This window comes from Schistocerca serialis, chromosome 1, assembly GCF_023864345.2.
Source record: "Schistocerca serialis cubense isolate TAMUIC-IGC-003099 chromosome 1, iqSchSeri2.2, whole genome shotgun sequence".
Taxonomy (NCBI): domain Eukaryota; kingdom Metazoa; phylum Arthropoda; class Insecta; order Orthoptera; family Acrididae; genus Schistocerca; species Schistocerca serialis.
Genome location: NC_064638.1, coordinates 1,092,920,338 through 1,092,945,823, shown reverse-complemented (window position 1 = coordinate 1,092,945,823; position 25,486 = coordinate 1,092,920,338). Strand labels below are relative to the sequence as shown.

The 25,486-nt window shown below is 39.8% G+C and overlaps 1 protein-coding gene across 2 annotated transcripts in view; it reads left to right on the top strand.

Moving 5' to 3' along the window:
• Positions 1-25,486, top strand: part of LOC126416124 (traB domain-containing protein) — a 107,279-nt gene that overhangs the window by 76,908 nt on the left and 4,885 nt on the right. For both annotated transcript variants that reach the window (XM_050083653.1, XM_050083664.1), the window contains exons 6-7: positions 5,276-5,442; positions 7,869-8,119. In XM_050083653.1, coding sequence (XP_049939610.1) covers positions 5,276-5,442; positions 7,869-8,119 — 418 coding nt within the window. The remainder of the gene's footprint in view (positions 1-5,275; positions 5,443-7,868; positions 8,120-25,486) is intronic.

Here is a 25,486-nt window from a genome sequence, read left to right as displayed (position 1 = left end):
GTTGAGCACCAGAACTTTAAAAAACAGATGCAGTTGTGCATGTGTGTCTTGTTGTGGCAGAGAAAGGAGGCACGGCAGAGCATTCAATTTAGTTGACAGCTAAGGAGGCATGCTGGCCTTGCTAGACTGGACTCGGGGAGGCACCATTTGCCAGGAGGTGGCGGCAGTACTTGAGTCACTTAGCTGAGCAGACAACAGAGTTCAGTCTCCATGATTGGCAAAAACAATAGTATGATAAATACCACAGCTGCACGAATGCAGCAGGTAAATGAGTGATTAGGCTCAGCAACGGGAAAAACGTGACAGCACTTGCTATTGGAGAGGAGCGTGACAGGCTAGCTGCCATGACAAACAAAGACTCCTCTACTTTCTAATAGAACAGTCTAATCTAAAACCCAATTCAAGACAGCTACAAAATAACCAATCACGTCCACAGAAAGGAAAAATTAAGTCGAGTGGCCAGGTTAAGACAATAGTTGGCAAGAGAATTGAAGTGACACCACAGTACTGGTTGCCATTGATATATTCCTGCTTTGTTGAAACAGCTGGTTACTTCCTACACCTTTGATTCAAATGAATACGCTCTCCTGTGTAGTAGTAAGATTATAGAGATTAAGATAAATATCTTAGAACTTTCTCAGAATTCCATCACACCAACAAAATGAGTACGTGTACCCCATAAAAGACACAAGGCACAATGATGTCAGTGCAGGCAACCATGTGCAAATGCATGTAAGTATAACAATGTATGGAATGAAGAGTGGCAAGAAACATGGTGGCAGGAAGGCCACCAATATTGTAGTGTACAACCAATATAGCTTAGAAAATTGTGGTTGACGTATTAAACACATTCAGTATATGATATGTAACATGAATGATAATTGTACATTTCCTTCAGGGAAACTTCCATAGTCCCAGTCTACTACTCCACAACATCATGTGCTGTGCGAATTATATTGAGGGAGGGGGGGGGGGGGGGGGGCTGTAGCTTGAAACAGGGTTAATCCAAAAGGAGCTATTATTCAGTAAGATTATTACCTTTGCTCTGAAATTATTTTCATTTTATCAGGACTTTCATTATCAAATGCTTCAGTATTAGTTGAGTAAAATTTCTATTTATTAATAAATATGGAATTGAAATAAAAGCACAAAAAGCATGGCACTACAGATATTTGGACTAGTGACCTTATTATTACAATCCTATCACATATTGGTCTGCTGGCAATCACATTAATATGCCAAAATTTTTAGTACTTAACAGCCCTAAAAAATCATCTAATCTTCAGTAATGCATTAGAAACTTTATGTGTTGGCATTGATGTTCAAATCCTCTAAGTATGAAGAAAATCAAAGCGAACCTGTCTGTAAGTTCTCCTGGTTGGACCAGGGAACAACGCTCCTCCTGTATTTCTGAGTATATTGCACATTCATCAGAAAATAAGTGCGAGCTGCAGACAGTCGCTGTATTTTCTTTCTTTAAATCTCGGGGAAGGGAGGGGGGGGGGGGGGGGGCAGCGCTATCTATATACTCTTCATGATATCTGGTAGCACTCATTCCACGTCTGGAATGACTCTAGGTGGAGTCTTCTCCTCCTTGGCAGCCATTACACATGTGACAATAGAGCTCCCAACAGCCAATAATCCTACCAACTGTGAAGGCCCAGATCTTGCCCATCCACTCCACCCCCCCCCCCCCACCCCCCCCCCTCCCCATTCCAGTTTGTAGAGCACTGATGGGGGGATTAGTAAAAATATTTTAAAACATTGACAAAAAATGAATCGGCTTATAGTTCTTTATATATTCTGTGCCTCCATTTACATGAATTAAAACACTTATAGCTGAATCCAAAAACTGATTATTGCTTTCTTACATAGAACTTTAATGAAAAATTCTTGAAGGTAGCTTTGTGTATATCCATAAGGTCATAAAGTATGCTTCATTACATTTCTTTTTTGGGATAACTCATCGTGCAATAACTACATGCTGATAATTATTTGTGGAGTAAATTCAAGGACACCCTACTGAAATCCATTCAAGGAATTGTAAGGACTAAATACAGCTTCAAGGTGTATGTATTTCTTCTTAGAGTTTATTGAAAATTAAAAAATCCCTTTTGTTTAACCAGTAGTTCAGTTCATAAATAAAATACTAGTGGTCAGAGCAATCTGCATGAAGACTTAAAAGCACTGAATTAGGTGTAATAAATTGGCCATTATACAATACCATATTATATTTTTAATGTCTTGCCAGCAACCACGAGAAGTTTAGCTGCTAATAGAGTTTAGGAAGAGCCAGAAGGACTTACTAGTGAGCAATTCCTATGACACCAATGAGTTTCTTAGCAGAACCGTACATGTCATTGATAATTTCAGAAAATAAAAGTGCTAGGTGATACTCAACTTCTCTCTCTCTCTCTCTCTCTCTCTCGAACACACACATACAAAATCAAGCAATTGAATTACAGGCACCTACCTGATTGCTTCACCTCATGGTAGCTGCATGTCATAGCATGGATTCTCCAAAGATAGTGATTAGCTAGCGATGGATGCAAGTATTGGTCAACAGGATTGAGGTCAAATGAATTGGTGGACTACGCAAGGGTCTTCATGTGTACAGAGTTTTTGTGAAGAATTCCAACAAAATTTGGAAGAGATGGTGTGATGCATTGCCTAGCTGAAGGTAAAGGTCATGTGTGATGTCCTGCAGGCAAACAAACAGATGTACATTATGGACAGTAGTTATGGTTTGCTAGGTAAAGACATTGACAGAGGAATCGGATATAAGGCTTCTATCAAAAGGGTATGATTCATTATTGAATGTTAATCTTAGATGTGGTATTCTTATAAAACAGGGTTATCAAGAGACAAAATAGATTCAAGGAATGAGAGTGTCACAGGTACCATCAGTGAAATATTCTAAAAAAAGTAATTGTGCATCATGAAGAAGATTGATCTTAAAATTCACCCTCCACCTAATGTGTTGAGACTTAAGGAATACATTACTTCCTCCCATTTATATTTGGTTCATACATAACTGTATATGCAGTTTTTCACCTGAAACATCATTTATGAGTGGTATTTTTTTCTACAGGAGTACATTCATGATATGGCCGGACATTCACTTCAAAGGAGAGCAGTCTGAAAAGTTTTGAAAAGAATGAAGGAAATTTTTTCTCTGTAATTCTGAATGTGTTTGTTGTAAAGACACATCACTATGTTCATCTGTGATCAGCTTCATGTGTTGTTTTCAAACACAGGAACTGCTCTCATGCTAACCCTGAAAAATGACATCTGATGTAAAGGGTATAGCAGAGAAAATTGCCTTAATTTTACAGCAGGGTAGTTAATGGACTGAAACCTATTCCTCTGCATTGATCAGTTATAATAGTTGCTGGACTGAAGCCCTTAAAAATGTTTAACTGATTTTCAACAGTGTGTCTGTCTGCTCCATCTTAATCAACAAATTTGCACACATATTGAAGATATTGTTTATGTGCTTTCACGGCTGAAGGTTTTGTATAATCTCAAAGACAAAGTGGTACTGTCATGGTTACCATTAACAGTGAGATACTGTACCACTTGTGAATCAGATAGGACTAACCGTACATGCGTGTGCCTTATACAGAAGACAAACTTGGTGCAAAATTTCGCCTCTTTTTTTCTCTTACACCAGCACTTTATGGGTATAATAAGCATTTTGAAACCCTTGTACTCTTTGTTGCAAACCTGTTTTGTGACAGTATTGTAGCTTCAGTCCCTCTTCCAACAGTGCAATGTTGGACGGAAAACTGGAATTATCTTTTTTTTTTTTGCTTTTATTTTTTATGTAAGTACAAATCTTATTAAAACTAAGAAAAAAGGCAGAACTGTATTTAGCAGTGTGTTTTTGTGATGTAAATAATTTGTTTTGCTGTTAATCATAGTAATGCTGCTTTGTGACTGTAAAATATTGCCTTAAAATGACAAAAGTTGGGTCTAATGTATTCTTTATCTGCTGTTGAATTGGAAAACCAAATTTGTTCTCATGTATTTGTTTGCTGGTGATTTGTACATTCACTTGTTACAGTTTTATGATTTTCAAGGCCAGTGCTAGCGATGGGGAAAACATATTAAAAATGGCTTATGGTGTAATGCGTCATTGAGTTGTATTATTAATAAAATATATTAAATAATTCAGTAAAAGCCTGATATACTATGTATTCACATGTAAGACTGTAAGAACCTTACTACAATCTGCTTGTAGCATTTTGGTAATATGATTTGCCCTTGTGACCTTCAAGCCCTGAAAACAATAGCCAAAGTGATAAAAGACATTGTTGATGCAGGACAAAATGAGAGCTGTAAATCTGACAGAGATAAAATTGATGAAAAGACACAATGTAAACCAAACCTTATTTGAGCATGGCGCTAAAGAAAAAGTGTGGAATGACTTGCTACAAAAACCTAGCTGACTTCTTTAAGGCAGTGGGAAAATGAAGCTACAGTAGCTTGCAGACAATGCCTTACAGTTATGCTTTTTATAGTCCATAGTTCAGTAGAGTATTTTATTTGGAATTACTGTTGTGTTATTTTTGGTCACCATTTGAGTGAAGTTTATCTGATTGCTACATTAACCAAGTTTTTTAATGTTTTACTTCTAATAGTCTTTAAATTTAAATACATTGAAATATATAGTAAATATAACATTGCATTATGTCCATTTCCAAACTTTTCATGCATAGTTTGTCATTCCACTGCTCACTCTCCACTTGCATGCACTATGATGCAGGACCGAGCAAGGTGACGCAGTGGTTAGCACACTGGACTCGCATTCGGGAGGACGACGGTTCAATCCCACGTCCGGCCATCCTGATTTAGGTTTTCTGTGATTTCCCTAAATTGCTGCAGGCAAATGCCGGGATGGTTCTTTTCAAAGGGCACAGCCGACTTCTTTCCCCAATCCGATGAGACCAATGGGCTCGCTGTCTGGTCTCCTCCCGCAAAACAACCAACCAATAATGCAGGGGTAGTCCATGTCCCCCTGCAAATACATCATATCAGGCTTTTGCCATACAGGGTGACCTTAAGCAGGTGCATAGGGCACTGAAGTAAAGAAAGAAAAATGAGAATCTTCAGAAAATTAATTACTGCATTAAATAACGGTCTATATTGATAGACATAAAAAAGGAAGAAAGTTTTCTTAGTCTTTGAATTTTTAAGTTGATTTCATGTTTCCAGTTAACATTCCTTCTAATATATTGTAAGTAACAAAGAGTTTTGTGTGTATCTTTTGCAGTAAAGAAGAGGTCGAACGTTGTAAACAACGTGATTTGTTGGAGGAAATGTTGGCAGAAATGACAGGGGAATTTCCCGCCCTTTCAACAGTGTTTGTAAATGAGAGAGATATTTATTTGACACATTCATTGCAGTTAGCAGCAGATCTTCAGCAGCCAACACCTGCAGGTTGTGTATGAAGTTTTAAATTATTTTTTTCCTTGTAATGCATTGTTTTGTTAAACAATACTGTCTTTATTCAAAAATTATTGAAAGAATGTACTTTATTTGAGTGGTATACAACATTAGCAATCAGAAGAGCATATGCACATTTGTAAATTACTATGAGGTGGCAACATTCAGTGTAAGTGATATAATATGGAAAGCAATTATACTCTTCCTCATACAACACCATTTTTGTAAGAGAAAGACTCCAGATTGTGTCAATCACAAAAATGCATGACCTGCACTGACACCAGGTTTTGGAGAGCAAGTAAGAAATTCAGCTTCCTAAAGGTGTAAGACTGAATGGCAACAACAGCTGCAATCTTGTGAACTTGTGTGGTTGAGACGGAAAAACTAAAAGAAGCAAATCAAAGCATCTGAGATGTGTCATTACAGAATGGTGGACTGATATAAAAAATGAGGATGTTCCTTGCACAGTTAGCAAGAAAAAGAATATATGGGGAAAACTAGTAGAAGGAATAGACTGATAGGATGCATTTTAAGACATTAGGAAAATAGTTGCATAGTACTAGAAGCGGGGTGCAGTGGACAAGCACTGTAGGGGAGCACAGGTTGAAAAATATAAAACAAATAATTGAGGACATTGACTGTTAAGTGCTGCTCTCAGGTAAATATATTAGCATTAGAGAGGAAATGGTGGGGACCACATTATATCAGTTGGAAGAATGATGGCAGGCCAGGAATGGGGCAGTTGCAAGAGATCAAATGGGACCCTGACACCATCCTTGCTGCTTAGCTGTGTTTTCTTATACTGCCAGTAAACCTGACAAGCCACAGTGAACACCAGTGAACAAACATCAGCAAATAAAACATTCTTTTGGATGTAAATGATGGACAGGCATTAGCAGACATCATTGGATCATGTTCATTTCACACTTGGTGGTGCGTGTTCCTCTGGTTGCCAGTCCTTCAAAGTAAGTTAACACACTCCAATTTGACTCTTGCCTTTTGTGAGCAACAAGAGCATTTGCTTTCACAGTATTATGTTTTTCTTCCATGAACTCCTTTTGTTATTAAATAAGAGTTGCGCAAGCAATGGAGCGATTCAGAAGAGAGTATAATGTTGATAATAGAAGAATATAGATTTCACAGATGCTTGGGAAACCAAGAAGTTCAGAACACAAAATGCTAAACAAGAAAATTGTGCTTGATTGAAAATTGGAAAAGCACTCAACAATCCAATGTTGGAGAAGTTAGGAATAAAATTATTAGTTGCTCACTTCAAGTGGGAAGGGAGTCAAAAGAACACAAGCTTGGGAATGGGTGAAATGTGAAACGAATACTTATGAGCACAGCTGTTTCCAGTTGCTAAGAACCATAACGTAAGTGCTAGCCTTTCCTTAGTTGATATTGCTTCTAGTTTTCTGTACAATAACAGTGAGCAGGCAGTGAAAGAACACTGCTGACTGATGTACAGAGTTTTGGAATGAGAACAAGAAAGGCTGGAATCGCAACTAAATGAAAAGTGCTCTACCATCATGCTTTTGACCATAACTAGTATTCTGTTTATACTCAAATGCAAATGGTAGTGAACACTAGTGAAATGGAATGTTCTGAGAATGTTCAGTTTGCTTGTGTTCACTTCCATTCTTCTGGTGTAATAGGGCTTAAGAAAAGAAAAAAATTATAAAAAAGACAGATTGCTACCCATTGTAAAGGTGATGTGTTGAGTTGCAGACATGCACAATGAAAAGACTGTTACATATAAGCTTTTGGCTGAAACCTTCTTCTGGAGGGGGATTACAACACACACATTCATCCAAGCAAGTACACCTCACACACATGACTGGCTGCTCCAGCCTTTTCATAGTATTGTTGATATTCTAAACTGGACTTTCCATTGTTTGAAAAAAAGCTTACACTAATAATGCTGTTCTGCTTCTATGCTGTCAGTCGGTCAGTCTCTGTGGCTTTTGAGTGACCTAAGTTGTAGAAAGCTATATATTCTATGAAACATATTCACAATTAACTCTATGACGTAAAACACAGCCGTGTAGCAGATATTTAACTAAAGAAACAGCACTCACTGTGTGGTGTAGCTAGTGTTGAGTTTAGTTCTCAAAGCAAACACAAATGTGTGTTCACCTTTCCCCCCTCCCCCACCACACACACACACACACACACACACACACACACACACACACTGGGAGAGGAATATCATGGTTGGATTTCTAACATTGACCATGTTATCATTCTAGTGTATTCTTTTCACTTACTCCTTTGCGACACCTTCTGCATCCCCTTTCTCCACATCACATCCCAAGAGATGCTAAAATCCATGGATACTAAAATTCATATCTTATGAATTTTAAGAGTGTCTTGTTTAACTTTCACGTAGCATAATTGACTCTGGTTCTCTTTAATTACAGGTATTACACCATCACGAGTTGTAGGTGTCGTTGGCATTGGTCATGTGCCAGGTATTGTACAGAATTGGGGAAAGGTATCTCCAGAAGACATTCCACCAATTATGCGCATTCCTCCTCCAACACTAACAAGTAGAGTCCTCAAATTCACTGTGAAAGCCTCAGTGGTGGGTCTTGTTATTTGGGGCTGTTCCAGATTTGTACCTGTCCCTGGCCTAAATTCAATCAAGGCCAGCCTGCAGAACCTTACAAAGGTATGTGCCAAAGTGTCTTTATGTTTTATCTCTTTTCTTAAGATGTTTTGCAGCATTCAGAGACAGAGGTTCCTTCATGTCACAAAAGAGAGGAAAAGGTTAAAGGACATTAATCAAAAAACTATTAGAAGGTGAAATAAACAGTGAAAGACAAACAGCAGGCCAGATTTGGAAATCTTAACAGTTATAACTCACAGATAGACTGTTTGACAAGTCACATGTTAGGTGCTGTCTGAAAATTATAGTATAAAGAAAGAAGACAAAAATGTGCAACATCAGAGATACATGAAACTATTAGCAAATTGTAGAGAGAAAATAATCAGGTAAAGAAGGGTAATAGAAGACAGGAATTTGTTAAGGAAATGAGCAAGAAGAAATAAAAAGAAAACAGTAACAGTGAGTACTTTTCCTTTTTACCTGTGCTGCTGCTTGATAAATAGCAAAAATGGCCATCTGTGCTTGTTTATAGTCAATTGTTCAAGAACTGTGTGTTTCTTGTGAAATCAGTTTTAACGTTAATTGCCCAGTTTAGCTCTGCCCAGCTCCCACCCCATCCCCCCACCCACCCACCCCTACCCCCCAAAAAAAAGAGAGAGAGAGAGAAAGAAAAAAATCACTGCCCTTGATCCTTTCTGCCTATATATTTATTTATGATATCTACATCTACATCAGTTCTCAGCAAACCACCGTGAAGAAAATGGCAGAAGGTACATTCCACTGTTCCCAGTTGTTAGGGTTTCTTTGCATTCCAGTCATATACGGAGTGTGGGAAAAATGATTGTTTTGGATTCCTCTGCACGTGCAGTAATTATTCAGATCTTATCCTCACAGTTACTATGTGAGTGATACATGGGGATTGTAGTATATTCCTAGAATCACAATTTAAAGCCGTTTCTTGAAACTTTATTAACACACTTCTAAGGATAATTTTCATCTATCTTCAAGAGTCTACTAGTTCCATTCCTTCAGTATCTCTGTGACAGACTCCCACAGATCAGTCAAACCTGTGACCCTTTCACACTGCTCTTCTCTGCATACGTTCAATACCCCCCGTTAGTCCTGTTTGGTACAGGTCCCACACACTTGAGCAGTATTCTAGAACCAGTTGCACGAGTCATTTTTAAACAATCTCCTTTGTAAACTGATTGCACTTCTCCATTATTCTACAAATAAACCAAAGACTACTACCTGCTTTACCCACGACTGAGCCTTTTTGATCATTCCATTTTGTATCCCTGCAAACTGTCACACCCAGGTAAATATATGAGACGGGCAACAGTGACTCATTGATATTACAGATATAGGATGACTCATTGATATTACAGACATAGGGTATTACTTTTCTTATGAAATATACAGTTTTATGTTTGAATATTTAAGGGGGGTTGGAGGGCCCTATCCCAACAATGTTAAATTTAGTGACTTTGCTTCCCTGTATTTCAGGAACCACTGTAGCCATTGAATGAAACTTTTACAGTTCTGAGTCTACTGAGCTACAATAATTGCATTTCAGCCACTGCTTTAACCCTTGCATGAAGGCGTTTCCCTCCTCACCTCATTTTCATAAAATTTGTCGCCTAATTCCAATAACTGATGACAACGTACAGTACTCGCGATGATCTTTTCGAAGCAGATATAACTTGTTTACATGCATTCGGTATCTTTTTTATAGCAAACGCCGCACTGAAGCACTCTTCTCCAAACACAAAGGCATCGTGGTATCAATCCCACCTTTGGAGGTTAAAATCTGACCTATACGTCTTATGAATAACAGATTCTAACCTAACCTAACCTCCTTGACCCTGCCACAAACTGACGACGGAGATCGCCAACCCAAGAAATAGAATTTATTTTTAATTTTTTTCCAAAACGAAACTGATAAGTTTACTCAAAGTCGGACTTTGTGGCATCCTGAGCATAAAAAATCATAATCGACATAAAGTTAGAAATCTATGGACAAAATACCAGGTTTATTGGAAACCTCAAGTGGGTAAAATCTTTATCAGAAATTTTAGGTGTGGATTATAACGTGGAAAAATAATTTGTTCAAGTGCCAAGGATGGCTTACGTTTGCTTGAAGTTACTGCAGTGGATCTTTTTGCGTTGTGGTAGGTAGACATCAACAGTCTATAAATTATTGTTACTGCTTACCGGCAGTATGGTCGGGATTTGTTATAGCGTGGTGATGCTGTTACATGAAGTAATTTGCAAATGTGCACGTATATGTTTCCACTTTTCAGTGCTTTAGGCGTTCAGAGTATCTTACACTAAGCTTTGTGTTTGTCTTTCACACGTATTCTGAATGAGTCACTGAAGGTTTATTGACGTACGCCTCCACAACGTTAAATAAATTCAGCAAAACAGATTTCGAGTAGGTCCGTACTTTGAGGTGTGTTAAAAATCCGATTCTCACATTAAAGGAGGAACTCGGGGTTCTTGCCGGGCTAACCGGCTTTCACAGGTACAGGAACACTAAGAAGTCTAATAATTCAGCCCAGCTACTTGTGCAAGCTGGCTCGCTCTCACACCACTGCAGTGAGTAACCACGTACCGCATAGGGATGGCTCGTCAACGTGTTTCGTGGCAAATTTATTTTTAAGACTGTTATATTAACGAGAAATTGCAGTGAAATTCAACATAATGAGAAATGGCAATGAAATTCAACATCTCTTTTTAATATTGTAGGATGTAAGGTCCACCACTTCTGCGAAACACAATTTTTTTTTGCAAGTTCCCAAACATGTTTCAGCACCACTGTGCTATCATCAGTGGGTTTCCATTTTATTTAATCTTTACACTTGGTGTGCATGATTTTTCAGGATCATCTGTGTATTATTTATTACAGGTATCTTGTCATGTTTTCGTGCGGCAAGCCGTTTAGTCTCAGCAACATCTAAATATAAAACGTATTTTCAGAAATAACGTCGTAACAACACTTTGCACTTCACCAAAACCCAGTGTAATTGTTTGACAATTACGCTTTGTGCTGAAACATGTTTGGGAACTTGGAAAAAACGGTGTTTTGCATAACTGGCGGACCTTACATCCTACAATTTTAACTGCAAACACGGTAAGCACAAGTAGCTGCAAATCCAAATGGTGAATATCTCTCTTAATATTTTGATGATGCAAAGAGCCGTGGGCAGGAGGGGGGGGAGGGGGCAGCTAAATAAGGTGGTATTTCTTACGACTATTGGAGTCTTATGATGACTACCATTTTATTTAAATGTTATACATAAAAACGCAGAATGTCAGTTATTATTTTAAAGGATCAACGTGTGCTACCATTTTTTGAGTAATACTAATTCGAAGGCAAGCTCTTATGTTGTCAGTGAGCTTCTGTGGGCGGATTGCGTTCTCTTCATGACGTAAAAAACAGCATGCACATATTAGTCGAAACATTGACTTAATCATAGCTGTAGATCTCTAAAGTCGTGAAGCTTTACAGAAACAGAAGTCGACGAGACATAATTTTTCTGTATAACTATAATCACCCAAACATCACACGGCAGGTGTTTAAGTTCTAGCTGTAGCCGAGTTTCCACTTGAATCCTTCCCCAACAACATCGATTACGACTGCTACTCTTGGGGCACAATACTCATGAGAATGAAACTTCGTTAGAGGCAGATGACAGTGATGGACTTTTGGTGTCACATCAGTTCAGAGGAATTTTGCCCAGTATGAGCGACGCACTAGAAAAGGTAGGTGGTGAAAGAGAACTGCAGGGTATTACTGTTCCTCTACTACCTGCACCAAAAGAATCAGATGTCAGAGATGGATCTGACTGCTCTGCAGAAGGATTCAGATAAATGGATGACTACATTGCGCATAGTGGGCGACACACTGGGTACACCATATAGTGATATTTTAAGGCCTTATGCCATAGCTGTGGAACATTTTGGCTGTATTAAAGTTGCACCTCGTGGTGAGCGTACAATACCGACAGGTGACTGGCTGCGTAGAGGGTCGCAGTTTGAACACATTTTTAATGTATTCAACGGTTTGCGAAGTATTTCGAAGGAAAAAAATGTGGTGAAACAAATCTGTGCTGCTGTCCAAACCAAATATGCCGATTTTTCATCCGAAATTCTCAAACTATATGTCAGAAGAAGGTTTTCCTTTCGTATGCGCTTCCTCAATATGAAGCTGAAAATAACAAAAGGCAGCAACACAAAAGAGAGAATCCCAGCAGTGGCACTCTTTACCCACTATTAATAATTAAACAGGTAAATTAGCTGTTTTAAATAATTTTGTGCTACTCATTGCAGTTATAACGAGTTACTTGTGCTTAATAGCCGCTGCCTCGCTTTGGTCCTATAGTGACGTCAGTATGCCAGCCAATCGAATCCGCTTCGCTTCGGACCTAACGTACCTTTTAATAACCTTTGCCGATACATAATAATGCGCACATGTCCATACTTCATTTCGTCGTGCTTTTCCTTGTTGATATCAGTTGTAATTCGTTACTTTTGTTATTTGTGATAAATTGTTACCTTTCGTTAAAATTTGTTATAATGAATGGTGAAAGATCCATAGAAGCAGTGAGGCAGCAGTCTGAATTGTAAGACATTAAATTACTTGCCCTCTGCTACATTTATAAAGTGGATTTTGATACATACCGGAATCGAATTTAATATTTTACAGTGAAATGGTTTGCAACATGGCTGCAACTTGAACTGAAAAAAGCACTGCGGGAAGTGTCTGATAGGTTATTATTTATTTATTTTCGTTACAGCCATCTATGGGCTACGTTTACACAACTTCCCTCACTTTCTAAAGTTCTCTTTCTTCCTCTTTCGCCAGTACTCCTTCATCCGTTGGCTCACTCGTGCACGTTCTTCTGCCGAGAATACTCTGTTCGTCCTCGTTTTCTCCTCGAAGAAATCCTTCATCTCCGCAACCTTTTCCCTAAAGATGTGCCTTTTCACAATTTCTTCTGCCGTGATCCCGCATTTTTCTAGATCCCAGTGCACTTCATTCACCCATGGAACTTTTGTCTTCCTGTTCTCCTGGAAGAGAAGAACCTTGTTGGCGAGCCTCTCTGATACCATTCTTTTAATATGTCCATAGAAAGACAGTCTTCTTTTCTTCATTGTGGTGGTGATATTTTCAAGTCGTTGATGAAGTTCTTGATATTCATTAGATATTTTTCTGGGCCCAAGAATCTTTCCAAGGAATTACCTTTCTTTCTTTTCCAAGTCTGAAAGTACCTTCCTGGTTGTTGTCTCAGATGCATATAAACATTCAGGTTTGACGACTGTGCTGTAGTGTTGGAATTTGGCCTGGTATGAGAGTGATTTAGATTTCTATGTGTTCTGACACAATCTGAATGCTATTTCCATTTTTCTTGCCCGTTCTTCAATTGCTGCCTTTTCATTGTTGTTTGGAGTCCAAATCTGGTACTTGAACTTTTGAACTCTTTTTGATGTCGTCGTACTTGGTCCTCATTGTCCAGACTGGATCAGTGGCATTTATGTTCATATATTGTGTCTTCTCAAAAGATATTTGCAATCGTGCTTTCACTGCTGTTTCCTTGAGGACTTCAGTCTGTTTAGTTGCAATTTGCTGATTCTCTGCAAAAAACACTGTATGATCTGCAAACGCGAGGCATTCAAATGTAAGCCCAGACTGTTTGCGGCCTAGCCTAATTCTATTTGGAAAGTTGAACACTCTTTTCGCCATTCCCTGATAACTTTTGTAAAACACAGTTGAACAAGATCGGAGAGAGACCGTCTCCTAGTCTCAAACCTGTTTTGATTTCAAAGGGCTCTGACAGTTCTAAAACTTTAATTTGTGATCGGGTGTTTGTTAGTGTTTGCTGAATAAGCCTCGTTGTTTTATCACCAATCCTAAATTCTTTCAGCACTTCTATTAATGTGTCTCTATCAACATACTCGTACGATTCTTTAAAATCCACAAATGTCATTATAACTTTATCAACTGCTAGTGTCTTTGTTTTGATTAAGGTTTTGATGGTAAAGATCTGCTGTGCACACGATCTTCCTGTCTTAAAGCCGGCTTGATATTCACCTAATTGTTGATCTCCTGACTTTGGATTTGTCTCCTTTCTTGTGCAGTGGATGGATGGCAGCATCTCTCCATTCGTCTGGGATCTCTCCCATGAGTCAGATTTTTTGAAAGTCTTTCAAGTCGTCGTTCCGGGAAACTGTCTCCTGCTTACTTCTAAAGTTCTGCAACAATTGAATCTTTGCCAGACACTTTGTTATTTTTCAAGCCCCTGATGATCTTTCGTATTTCCTTTTTATCTGGTGGGGTGGAATCAGGAAGTTTGTTTTATGGTTTCTGGAAGTTTAATTTTTCTGGTGGTGGGTCACAGCTGAGCAACTCTTTGAAGTATCTAGCCAAGTGTTCACAATTCTGTTTGTTGTTCATAATCAATTTGCCCTGATCAATTTTGAAACAGATGTTGGGTGATGAGTAACCTCTTTAGTTTTGATTTAAGTGTCAGATAGAAGCTTCTGGTGTTGTTCTTCTGGAAATTCTCTTCTAGCTCCTTTAATTGATCTCTTTTAAACCTTCGTTTGGTGTTCCTAAATACTTTTTCTGTCCTCCTCCTTTGGGTTTTAAATTCTTCGAAGTTCTGTTTGGTAGAATTCCACTTGTGCCAAGCTTCAGAACGCTTCGGTAGGGCATCTTCACATTCATCATCCCACCATGGATATTTCTTTTTCTTAGCAAGGAAAATTGTTTGTTTCGCTGCTTCCTGAATCTTTTGAGCCATTTTATTCCACTCGTTGGAGTTTAACGTGTCAAGATTATACTGATACTTCACAACTATTTCTTCACTGATTTTCAGTTCTTCAATTCTGTACTTCTGTATTCTGAGGGTTTTCTTTCTCCGATTGCCAGGGATTTGTTTCACTTTGACCCTTGTCAGATAATGGTCGGAATCAAAATTAGCAACTTTCTGCACTTTGCCGTTCATTATTTCCTTCGGGCTGGTAGTCGCTACATGATCAATCTGAAATTCTTCTAACATGGGATTGGGTGATCGCCATTTTTCCATCTGCTTTGGAGCCGTCTTAAACTGGGCGAACGTAATTTTCATTCCAAATGATTCACAAACATCAATCAATCTTTCACCATTTCTGTTTGTCCTTCTGTGAGCTACATATTTGCCCATAATGCTCCGGAAATTTCTCTTTTTTCCAATCTGTGCATTGAAGTCCTCCATGAGGATCTTGACATGCTTGTCTGGGGTTCTGAACAGTTCTTCTTCGAGTTGTGACCAAAATTCTTCTACCTTCTCTGGGTTCTTTCTATTGTCTTCATTGATTGGCGCATGGGCATTGAGTATGGTGAATAATTTGTTTCCACTTGCAAGAGTTACTATAGACAGTCTAGGGGATGGAGGTATGAACTCTATTATAGATTCAGTTATAGAATTATGAATGAAGGAGGCAGTTCCAAGGATTAACGCTGCATTCTTCGTTTTCTCTGTTTTCTTAACTTTGTTAGCTGGTCGACCTTTCTATATCCTGCAATTGCCCATAGCTGACACTTCATCTGTTGTGAATCTTGTTTCTTGGCTTGCTAGAAGTTTGATTTTGTATTCATCAAGTACTTTGATCAGTTCCTTTTGTTTTCCAATTTTCAATAGGGTGTTCACGTTAAGTGTACCAAGGAAATGTTTCTCCTTCGTTGTGAGTTTGCTAAGTGATGGATCCTCCGACTGATCCAACCATGATGGTGTAGGGCCCACAGAATCCATTGCCCTACTTGAACCAAAATTTTGGCCCCGGATTGAACCGGCTGGTGTACTAGTTTCCGTACGTTGTGCCATCATGGTAGTTGCGCGGGTTTAGAAACCCTACCCAAAAATATAACCAAGTTGGCGAGACCTGAAGTAACTAGAACAGCCGTCCCTAACATGGAATCAGACGCTGACCAGAAAGCCGCCCGATACGGGAACCGTTGCACCTGGGTTTAATATGATTTCATCATGGAGTTTGCTCCCCTCGGTTCTTTCACTCTCAACGCTATTGGGAAATATACTGCTTCCTCTTCTGCCGCTAAGACCGTTGATTATTAAAACAGTTTATTAAGAGAAAGTTATTTGTATTTAACGTTTTATAAAGAAATGGCTGAAACCTTCAGACACAGCAGCAGTACAAAATGTTTTTTTTTGTGAAGTGTACATCAAGTAATGTATTAGGGTTATTTGTTTAAATATGTGTTTGTGGCAGCCTTATTTATTGATAAGTAGCTCTCAGAATTGTATGTAAACAGATTTACAAGCATCAGTGGTCAATATTTATGTAGTTTCACCAGCGAACCGAAGTACAAATAAGGTATGTGAACTACAAAAACCAAAAACAAAAAATGTAAAGAAAACCCATAAATCTTGAAGGGAAAGGTACTGATAAAATTGCACAAAAAACTGCACTTGAGTGGAAGCTAAACTTAAGCCTAAATAAACCTTTTTTGTGGGGTGTGATGGCAGCTAGTAACATTCTGTTCTCTTTAGTAATTCTTAATTGAATGAGACTTTTCTGTAGTGACTTTTCTCGCTTTTCTGTCTTCCTTTTCTAATATACAAGCGATCCCTACATATGTGCAATTCCGCGTAAAAGAGCTGAGAATCTTCTTGCGAAAAAAAAAAAAACCATGGCAATTAAAAAAGAAGGGACGAGCCATTACGTCACAAACTTGAAGCCGACGCCTACCGTCTTAATAGCCCAAAACATTAGGTTCACCGCGGTGATACTTTTCCGTGACGTCACTCTGAGGTGTTGGGTGCTTTTGTGGAGACGTTGGTTCAGTCTAAAGTATAAAGGAATCACATTTCATTCGTAAGTATTGCAATTAAAGCAATATTTCCTTTTGTAGAAGTGAATTTTTATTGTAATGGTTTTATTTCTTTCATTTGACTTTAGATCTGCCTTACTTTACTCAGTGTCCTTCCTTTCATATGTCTTTCATGCCTTCCAAGTCGCAAATGCTCCGACATTTGGGCCACACTGTATCAATGGTTTCGTCCCTGCATAACATAGGCTACGCAACCGCGCTGATTGTTGGGGCAGCATCTGATGGCCTAAATTCCGCTCGCCGATAACTGTTATTCATTGTTCACTCTTCCTCCCAATTGAAAAAAGATTCTGGCTAGAACAGCTGGAGACTGCGGTCATGTGTACATGAGTTTAATAGGTGTGATTGAATGTGTAAGTGTGCTGTGCTTCCTTTCGGAAGAAGGCTTTGGCTGGAAATTCATATGCACTGTCTTTTCGTGTGCCTGCCCCGTGCTCGGTGTGTGATTAGCAATCCATCCATTTCAGAATATAGTTATTCCTTCCTGAACTTTGTTGTATGTTGTAAGTAATCCAGTGCACTTCAACAGGAACAGCGATGTGCGTAATTGCAATACTAGAAGAAAAAAAATGACATTCATTACACCACATTAACGTTATCTGTAGCGCAAACAGGAGTTCACAATGCTGCAACCAAAAGTTCTGATCACTTACTCATTGACATAAAATGCCTGACACACAGCAAAGTAAAATTCGAAACTAAACTGAAAACGTATCTCCCTGATAACTCCTATGCTGCTTAAGATTATCTATTAATGTGTAAAAGGTGATGGGTAGAAATTACTAATATCTGTCTGTCTTTAATTTTAAAAAAATGTAAAAACTAATATACGATCAGCATGGAAACATTTATTAAAAAAAATTGCCAGTTTATCATGGCTCGTTCCATATCACTACGATTTATCTTGAAAATGATTCATGGAACATGAACTAACTATTGCCATATTACAAAGCATGGTATAGAGTTAAATACTTTGAACTCCTCATAGTGAAATTCAAAAGAAAAATCAAGCAGATGACCAAAGTAGACGTACATTCTAGTTATACTGTGTTTTGTTATTCCTGAAAATCTTGCAGAGTTACTGCGGAGAAATATCCCTATCCCGGGAAAAAAGCAAATAGGCTACTCTTGTGTAGGTAGGCCTACATCTTACACAGATTAGGCTATCATTACCAAAAAGTTACTCACATACATGTTAAAGCAAAATATCCACATTAAGGGGTTTTAAGCGTTTGAGACCAGTCCCTTAATTACATTTATAGCATCCAGTAACGGTGGAAGATACTTAAAAAATTCTATCGTTTTCAAACCTGTAAGTTGCTATTATTGGACACACGCTGAATGACGCATCTTAGGTAAGATTTCGAAGTGAGAAGATGAGTAAACTACAGCGAGACTAATATACTGACAATCTAATAAAACGAGAACTCTTTATCGCATGTAGTTCTGTTTCTTTGACATTTCAGTAATCATTCACTTTTGGCATGCACAAGATACGATAGAATCCCTTGCTTGTTTCCTCATTGCACACGGTTATGGGCTAGCAAAGAACATGTAGGTAAGTTTTCTGCAAACGTGAACACTCAAAATGTGCATACGAGTTGAAAGCTGAAAAATTTAACGAACAAGAAGCAGTACCGATACCAGCAGGCAAACAAGCATTGGTTTCGGAGTTCCAGTTTCATTTGCTGTCGATAAAAATACAGTTAAAGTGGAATTAAATGGCCTACGAAAGCATGCTACTCGCATCACTTCCTTACGTTTCTAGTTATCCGAAATATAGCAGCAAAAAACAAATTACACTACGTTAAAGTGGCCAAATGTGTCGCATTACTACAGCAAATACACACTGTAAAATAAAATAAAATAAACGTTCGAAATTGCCGTCCTGACAGTACGTTATTCAAGTAAACTCTATGATTTTCAGTATTTAAAACGATTGTGCTCACACAACTGAAATAGTGAACAAGCAGCGATCGTAAACAGTAGTCTGCTAATGTTACGGGCTACTTAAACTGGCGGCAGGCTCCGACCACTCTGGCTTCAAAACAACGTGCAGCGTAAAGTTGGATTCACACTTGACGGAGTAGCACCTGCATGTTTGTTTTAGTTCAGGATCGATTTGGTTCAAGAGACCAAACAGCGAAGTCATCGGTCTCGTTGGATTAGGGACGAATGGGGAGGGAAGGCGACCGTGCCCTTTCAAAGGAACCATCCCCGCGTTTGCGTGACGCGCTTTAGGAAAATTACGGAAAACCTTTATCAGGGTGGCCGGTCGCGGGATTGAGCCGCCATCCTCCGGAGTGCAAGTCTACTGTGCTAACCACTGCGCCACCTCGTTCGGTCTTTTAGTTCAGTAAACTGCCCATGTAGACATATCATAGGCAAACAGTCAACTTCTGCTGTGATGATACTGGACGCCTAAATCTTGAACTTCTCTTAGTAATTTTTATTTGTTTCTTGCTTGAAGGTAAAAAAAACTTGTTTAGAAATTCATATATATATTTATAGAACGATGACCCCTTTTTTTCCAGCTCCTTGTAAAGACTATGGAACTCTTCTTCACAGTCTTTTTTTTTTTTTTTTTTTCCTCATCATCAAGTGCAACAGCAATCACTGCAAGCTGCTTTATCTAAATTTCGGCATCTTATGACGATCTATCATGAACTGCAAAATGTAGAGTGAATGCTCAGGAATTCTTCTGTACGTCGACGCTCGAAAACCGACGGTTACGTGACGACAAGCGTGAATGCATCATAATAAGCCCCTATTACAGTGCGCGCAAAATGCCGTGGCCGCTAAGATGCGCAGTCGGCTGGGGAAGCGCGCGACGCGAGAGCATCAGTGCTGCGAGCGGGGGGGGGGGGGGGGGGGGGGGGGGGGGGGCCACGCTCAGAGCGCTGTTCGGGAAAAGCTGTTCTAAACTGAAGCCTACACTCACATTTTTGGTAAATATTGAACGGGGCCTCTCCACGCCCACACTTGCATGGTGACCATTCAGAATGATTTGTCACCTCTTCTTTGATTAGTACCTAAAAAGAATACCGCGAAAATTCAGCTATTTATTTACGCCTGGTTTGTTAACCATTTGTAACTTTCAGAGAAGAGTCAAGAGTGGGGAGTTTTGAGTAAAACCTACACATTTATCATGTCGCCATATTTAAATTAGTATCTTTCGCCAAAGCTCACCGAAGTTTACACAGTCTTACCCACAAAAGTGTTGCGCAGACGCAATTGCGAGAGAATTCTGAAACAGTGATTTATTAAGTTTAATAAGTGACGAACTGAGGAAAAGTAAGGTGAGCATCTTATGAAAAAGGGCATTCTAGGGACAAAATAAACTTGTAATGACTTCACTTACATTGTTCCAAAACCCATAGTATTTCTCGTTTCACGAGCTATCGGTGGCCCATAAAAATTACATTCTTTCATCGGAAAAGTCGGTAGTTAGTGGAATAATACGGTAGATAATGACGTTTTGCATGTTAACCATACAGGAAAATACTGTCCCATTTGTGTGCTGTCATTTGCCAAAATCTCATTTCGATATCTCAAACCTTTTATGAAATAGAGGAATGTTGTGGATATTTCATTCTGGCTTTATCGCTGACGCGGTGAGCTACGTCAGATCAATTTTCTCAAGATTGATGACAGATAGAAACCTCCAACTAAGTCTTAGAAACCTCCAACTAAGTCTAAAGAAAAATTCAATATGACAGCATACGCAGCAACATATTACATAATATCCACCAGATGTAAAATCATAGCGACCCCTATTTTTCATTGCAAACATCCTCGAATTTCGTGAAGTGTCTTACTTCCACATAAATGTCCCAATAACTATGAGCATTAACGAAGTGATGGGCACATCATAATGAACCTGACGTGTAAAGCTACAGGTAAAGCAAAAATGAAATTTTTACCGATTAGGTCCTGTAAAATCGTTTGAGAAAGATTGCAGGGCGTGCGGGTCGATTCTGTCATCGCCGACCGGCCGAAAGGCGGCAAATGCCCGTCTTCGCCTCCCCCTCCCCTTTTCTGACAAAGGAATTTACTCTACCAGCTCTTTTTTGGACGAAAACTGGTCGGTTTCATCGGCCACCTTGAGCTATACACGATGCGCCTAAACCGTACACCTATGCACCAGCGCTCGAAGCGGGCGTATCAGTAACACACGTCGGTTTCACGTTGACATATTACACCATCCACGCGGGATGCACCTGGCGCACATGCGCAGTAGATGGTAATAACGCGCAAAAAGCAAATAGACCTGTATATCTTTTGTAAAGCCGTTCTTTCTACCGCACGAAACACAAGGGAGACCATGTGACATATTGGAACGTCATCCGTTGACATTATTTCCGTGAAGCCCGAAGATCCGCAAGAATTTCGGAACTTCGTGAGGACGAACATGGCCAGTGGCAGCTGCTTTGTAAGAGCACGGAGTGGCCGAGCGGTTCTAGGCGCTACAGTCTGGAACCGCGCGACCGCTATGGTCGCAGGTTCGAATCCTGCCTCGGGCATGGATGTGTGTGATGTCCTTAGGTTCGTTAGTTTTAAGTAGTTCTAAGTTCTAGGGGACTGATGACCTCAGAAGTAAATTCCCATAATGCTCGGAACCATTTTATAAGAGCACCCAAACTTCCGACACTTAGCGGATTTATTTGTTATTTTTCTTTGAACGATGTTAATCGCAACATAGACGCTGCAATCTGAAAGATATAGTACTTAATATACACCGCGCCAAGACTCCATGAAATTTGGCAACAGTGTCGCAAGCACACCCTCAGTTGTGCACGTTTTAGGGAGTTTTTGCACATGCGCAACACAACGTGCACGGCTCACGATGTGCACAGCTAGCCGTTGCCACTCAAGTGTATGTCAGTGCCACCAGGTGGTAGGTAGCACACTGCGACAGACTTATTCCCGTTAGCTCGGCATGAATACTGCTAGATGATAGCATACACTTCAGATCCGCAAATTCGCTCGTTACATACTGCTGTAAAATCAAATTGGTCGTCAGGATATGTTAAAGTTGTACTGACAGTAAACACATTTTGTAGGTTTCTGAATGAGTTGTAATCTACTTGAGTCGCTGACAAGGGGAACTATAAATCGCACCCCCTCCGATTTTGTGGTAAGAGGGCCCAGTGGACAGCAGGTCAAAACCTGAACACAGGTCAAGTATGAAAACAGGAAGAAGGTGTACTGGAAAAAAGAAAAACTTGTGAATGGTCCAAGGAAAAGCAGTCAATATGAGCAAGCTCACACGGTATTCGACTACTAAGCAGGCGACTCGTGATCAAATACCCAGGGTACCAATTTTTTTCCGTTGTTCGCTGTATTCAAATTTTGGTCTGTGTCGTCCGTTTGCGAAAGCGAGGTGTAAGGAAGGGACCTATAATGACAGTTCATTCTGCACAACTGCTCTGTTAGCAGCCGAAAAGAAAAGTGGCTTTTGAATGAGGATCACAAGCTGTTGGTGAAAACTCAACCGCATCCTCCACCGGTAAACACGCCTGATGTGTCATACACAGCATTAGTGACAGTACGTGTGTCATATGATAGGAAACACTTACTGATGGAACTGATTTGCACTCCTGGTGAGTGAGATATGCCTCCTTGCTCGCTTTAGGTGTTCGTATGAATGTGATGATCACTCCCAAGGAACTGATGAAAACACAAGCTGCAAAAAAATGAACGCAACTGTTTATCAATCACACACTTTATCTGTGTTCTGTCAAAGTTTGAAGTTTTGACTCTTGAATTCCTTTGTTGTAACATAGTTTACATCCGTTTATTCGTTGTTTTCATTTCTGTGTGATGTCTATGTGGTATCTCGCCTGCTCTCACCATTCATCACATTTACTTGCGCCGGCGTAGTGGTCTAGCGGTTCTAGGCGCGCAGTCCGGAACCGCGCGACTGCTACGGTCTTGTGTGTGATGTCCTTAGGTTAGTTAGGTTTAAGTAGTTCTAAGTTCTAGGGGACTGATGACCACAGATGTTAAGTCCCATAGTGCTCAGAGCCATTTGAACCATATTTACTTGCGACGGTAACCTATTCGTACCACATGACTCATATTTTGTTACCAGTGTGTAGCTTGACAACTGCCAAGACTACAAGAAGAGAACAGACATTTCAGTGACCGGACGGACAGTTCATAATGTTGTGAAAGAAAAATAAAATAAAAACATATGGCACAAAGGATTTTTGAACACGGCTAGCCCGATTCACTGTACAACACCGTGATGACACGCCTCTGAATTCGGGCTTAATATAGCAATTGTTAACTGGGACTGTTCACTGTTTCTATTTTTTTATACCGGGTGATCAAAAAGTCAGTATAAATTTGAAAACTTAATAAACGACGGAATAATGTAGATGGAGAGGTAAAAATTGACACACATGCTTGGAATGACATTTTATTGGAACAAAAAAAAAAAGTTCACAAAATGTCCGACAGATGGCGCTGGACAGCAAAACGTCAGTAACTGCTACCGTGACGGGTGAGAGGTACGCCGATATGTTACAGAATCGCATCATCCCCAGCCTGACTGATAAACACCTGCTGGAACTACGATGTTTATGCAGGATGGCGCTCCACCCCTTATTGCTAGACGCGTGAAAGATCTCTTGCGCGCGTCGTTTGGTGATGATCGTATGCTCAGCCACCACTTTCGTCATGTTTGGCCTCCCAGGTCCCCAGAGCTCAGTCCGTGCGATTATTGGCTTTGGGGTTACCTGAAGACGCAAGTGTATTGTGCTCTACGGATGCTGAAAGACAACATCCGACGCCAATGCCTCACCATAACTCCGGGCATGCTTTACAGCGCTGTTCACATCATCATTCCTCAACTACAGCTATTGTTGAGGAATGATGGTGGACATATTGAGCATTTCCATTTCTTTGTTATGCTAATTATTGCTATTCTGATCAGATGAAGCGCCATCTGTCGGACATGTTTTAACTTTTGTGTTTTTTTGTTTCTAATAAAACCCCATGTCATTCCAAGCATGTGTGTAAATTTGTACCTCTCTATCTACATTATTCCGTGATTTATTCAGTTTTCAAATTTATACTGACTTTTTGATCACCTGGTGTTATTCAGTACACCGTCTTCCTGTTTTCATGCTTGATCTTCGTCCAGTTTCAGACGGGCTATCGAGACTTCTTCCCACTAAATCTGAAGGGGGTGCGTGGGAGTTTCCCTTGTGAGAAACATTGGGGCGTAAAGCACATCACCGTCCATTGTAAGACTGTAGGATTTATTCATGCTTCTGAAATCTGTTGATCTTATGGTGAGTCAGATTTATCTGTGCTGTGGGTCCACATTGCATACATGAAAATTCACGAAAAGCTGTATCAATGGTTTCTCTGATATTCACTTAATTGTGGGACTGACAGCGGTGTGCCTTAGACCCATATGGATCTCAGCGTCTCATTTGTATTCTAATCAAGTGACCATGTTGGTAGACATTGCTACTTGAGTTTAACCATTTCCACAAACGGCAACTTGTGGTTCAAAATGGTTCAAATGGCTCTGAGCACTATGCGACTTAACTTCTGAGGTCATCAGTCGCCTAGAACTTAGAACTAATTAACCCTAACTAACCTAAGGACACCACACACATCCATGCCAGAGGCAGGATTCGAACCTGCGACCGTATCGGTCGCTCGGCTCCAGACTGTAGCGCCTAGAACCGCACGACCACTCCGGCCGGCGGCAATTTGTGTTTGGAGTTGGTTGTTTACTGGGCGGTAATTGGCTTTCATGTGAAGTGTTAACATGAACTATGTTGAATCTATTTTAAATGGTAACAGAAAAGTACAGCTTTGAGGACGAGCCGTGCTCAAGTTGTTGTATGGGTGCAGCGTTAAATTATCTGATTTTTCAGTCCGGAAGTAAATTCGTGGACTAATACATCTCTTAGGGATCTTGCATATTTGTCCGAAAAAATAGAAAAGCACAAAAACTCCTACTTACGCTAAAATCCGGAACGGCCGGTTGTGAAAGCTTACGCATTATTTCGTTATTGCCCCGAAGTGTACATAATTATATACAAAACAACAAAATTCCACCAAACAACTCTTTTCTCAGAGAAGTTATGCATCGTATTATATGGCTCTAAGCACTATGGGACTTAAAATCTGAGGTCATCAGTCCCCTATACCTAATCTAAGGACATCACACACATCCATGTCCGAGGCAGGATTCGGACCTGCTACCGTAGCAGCAGCGCGGTTCCAGACTGAAGCGCGTAGAACCGCTCGTCCACAGCAGCCAGCTGCATCTTATTATAATTATTATTAATGTTGTTGTAGTTGGCAGTGGCTGCAGATTTATAAATTTTGTGGTAAGTGTAGCATAACCCTTGTACAGCGTATGCTATTAATTTCACTCTGTCAAATTTTTCTGAATCTAAAAATTTGTGAACGCCTAGAATGTATTCTCACGAGCCACCACTGGTCATGGCCTGTTTCGATATCCTGCTGTCTATGATAGAAGATGGAATTAGGAAGTGTGACACAGTCAT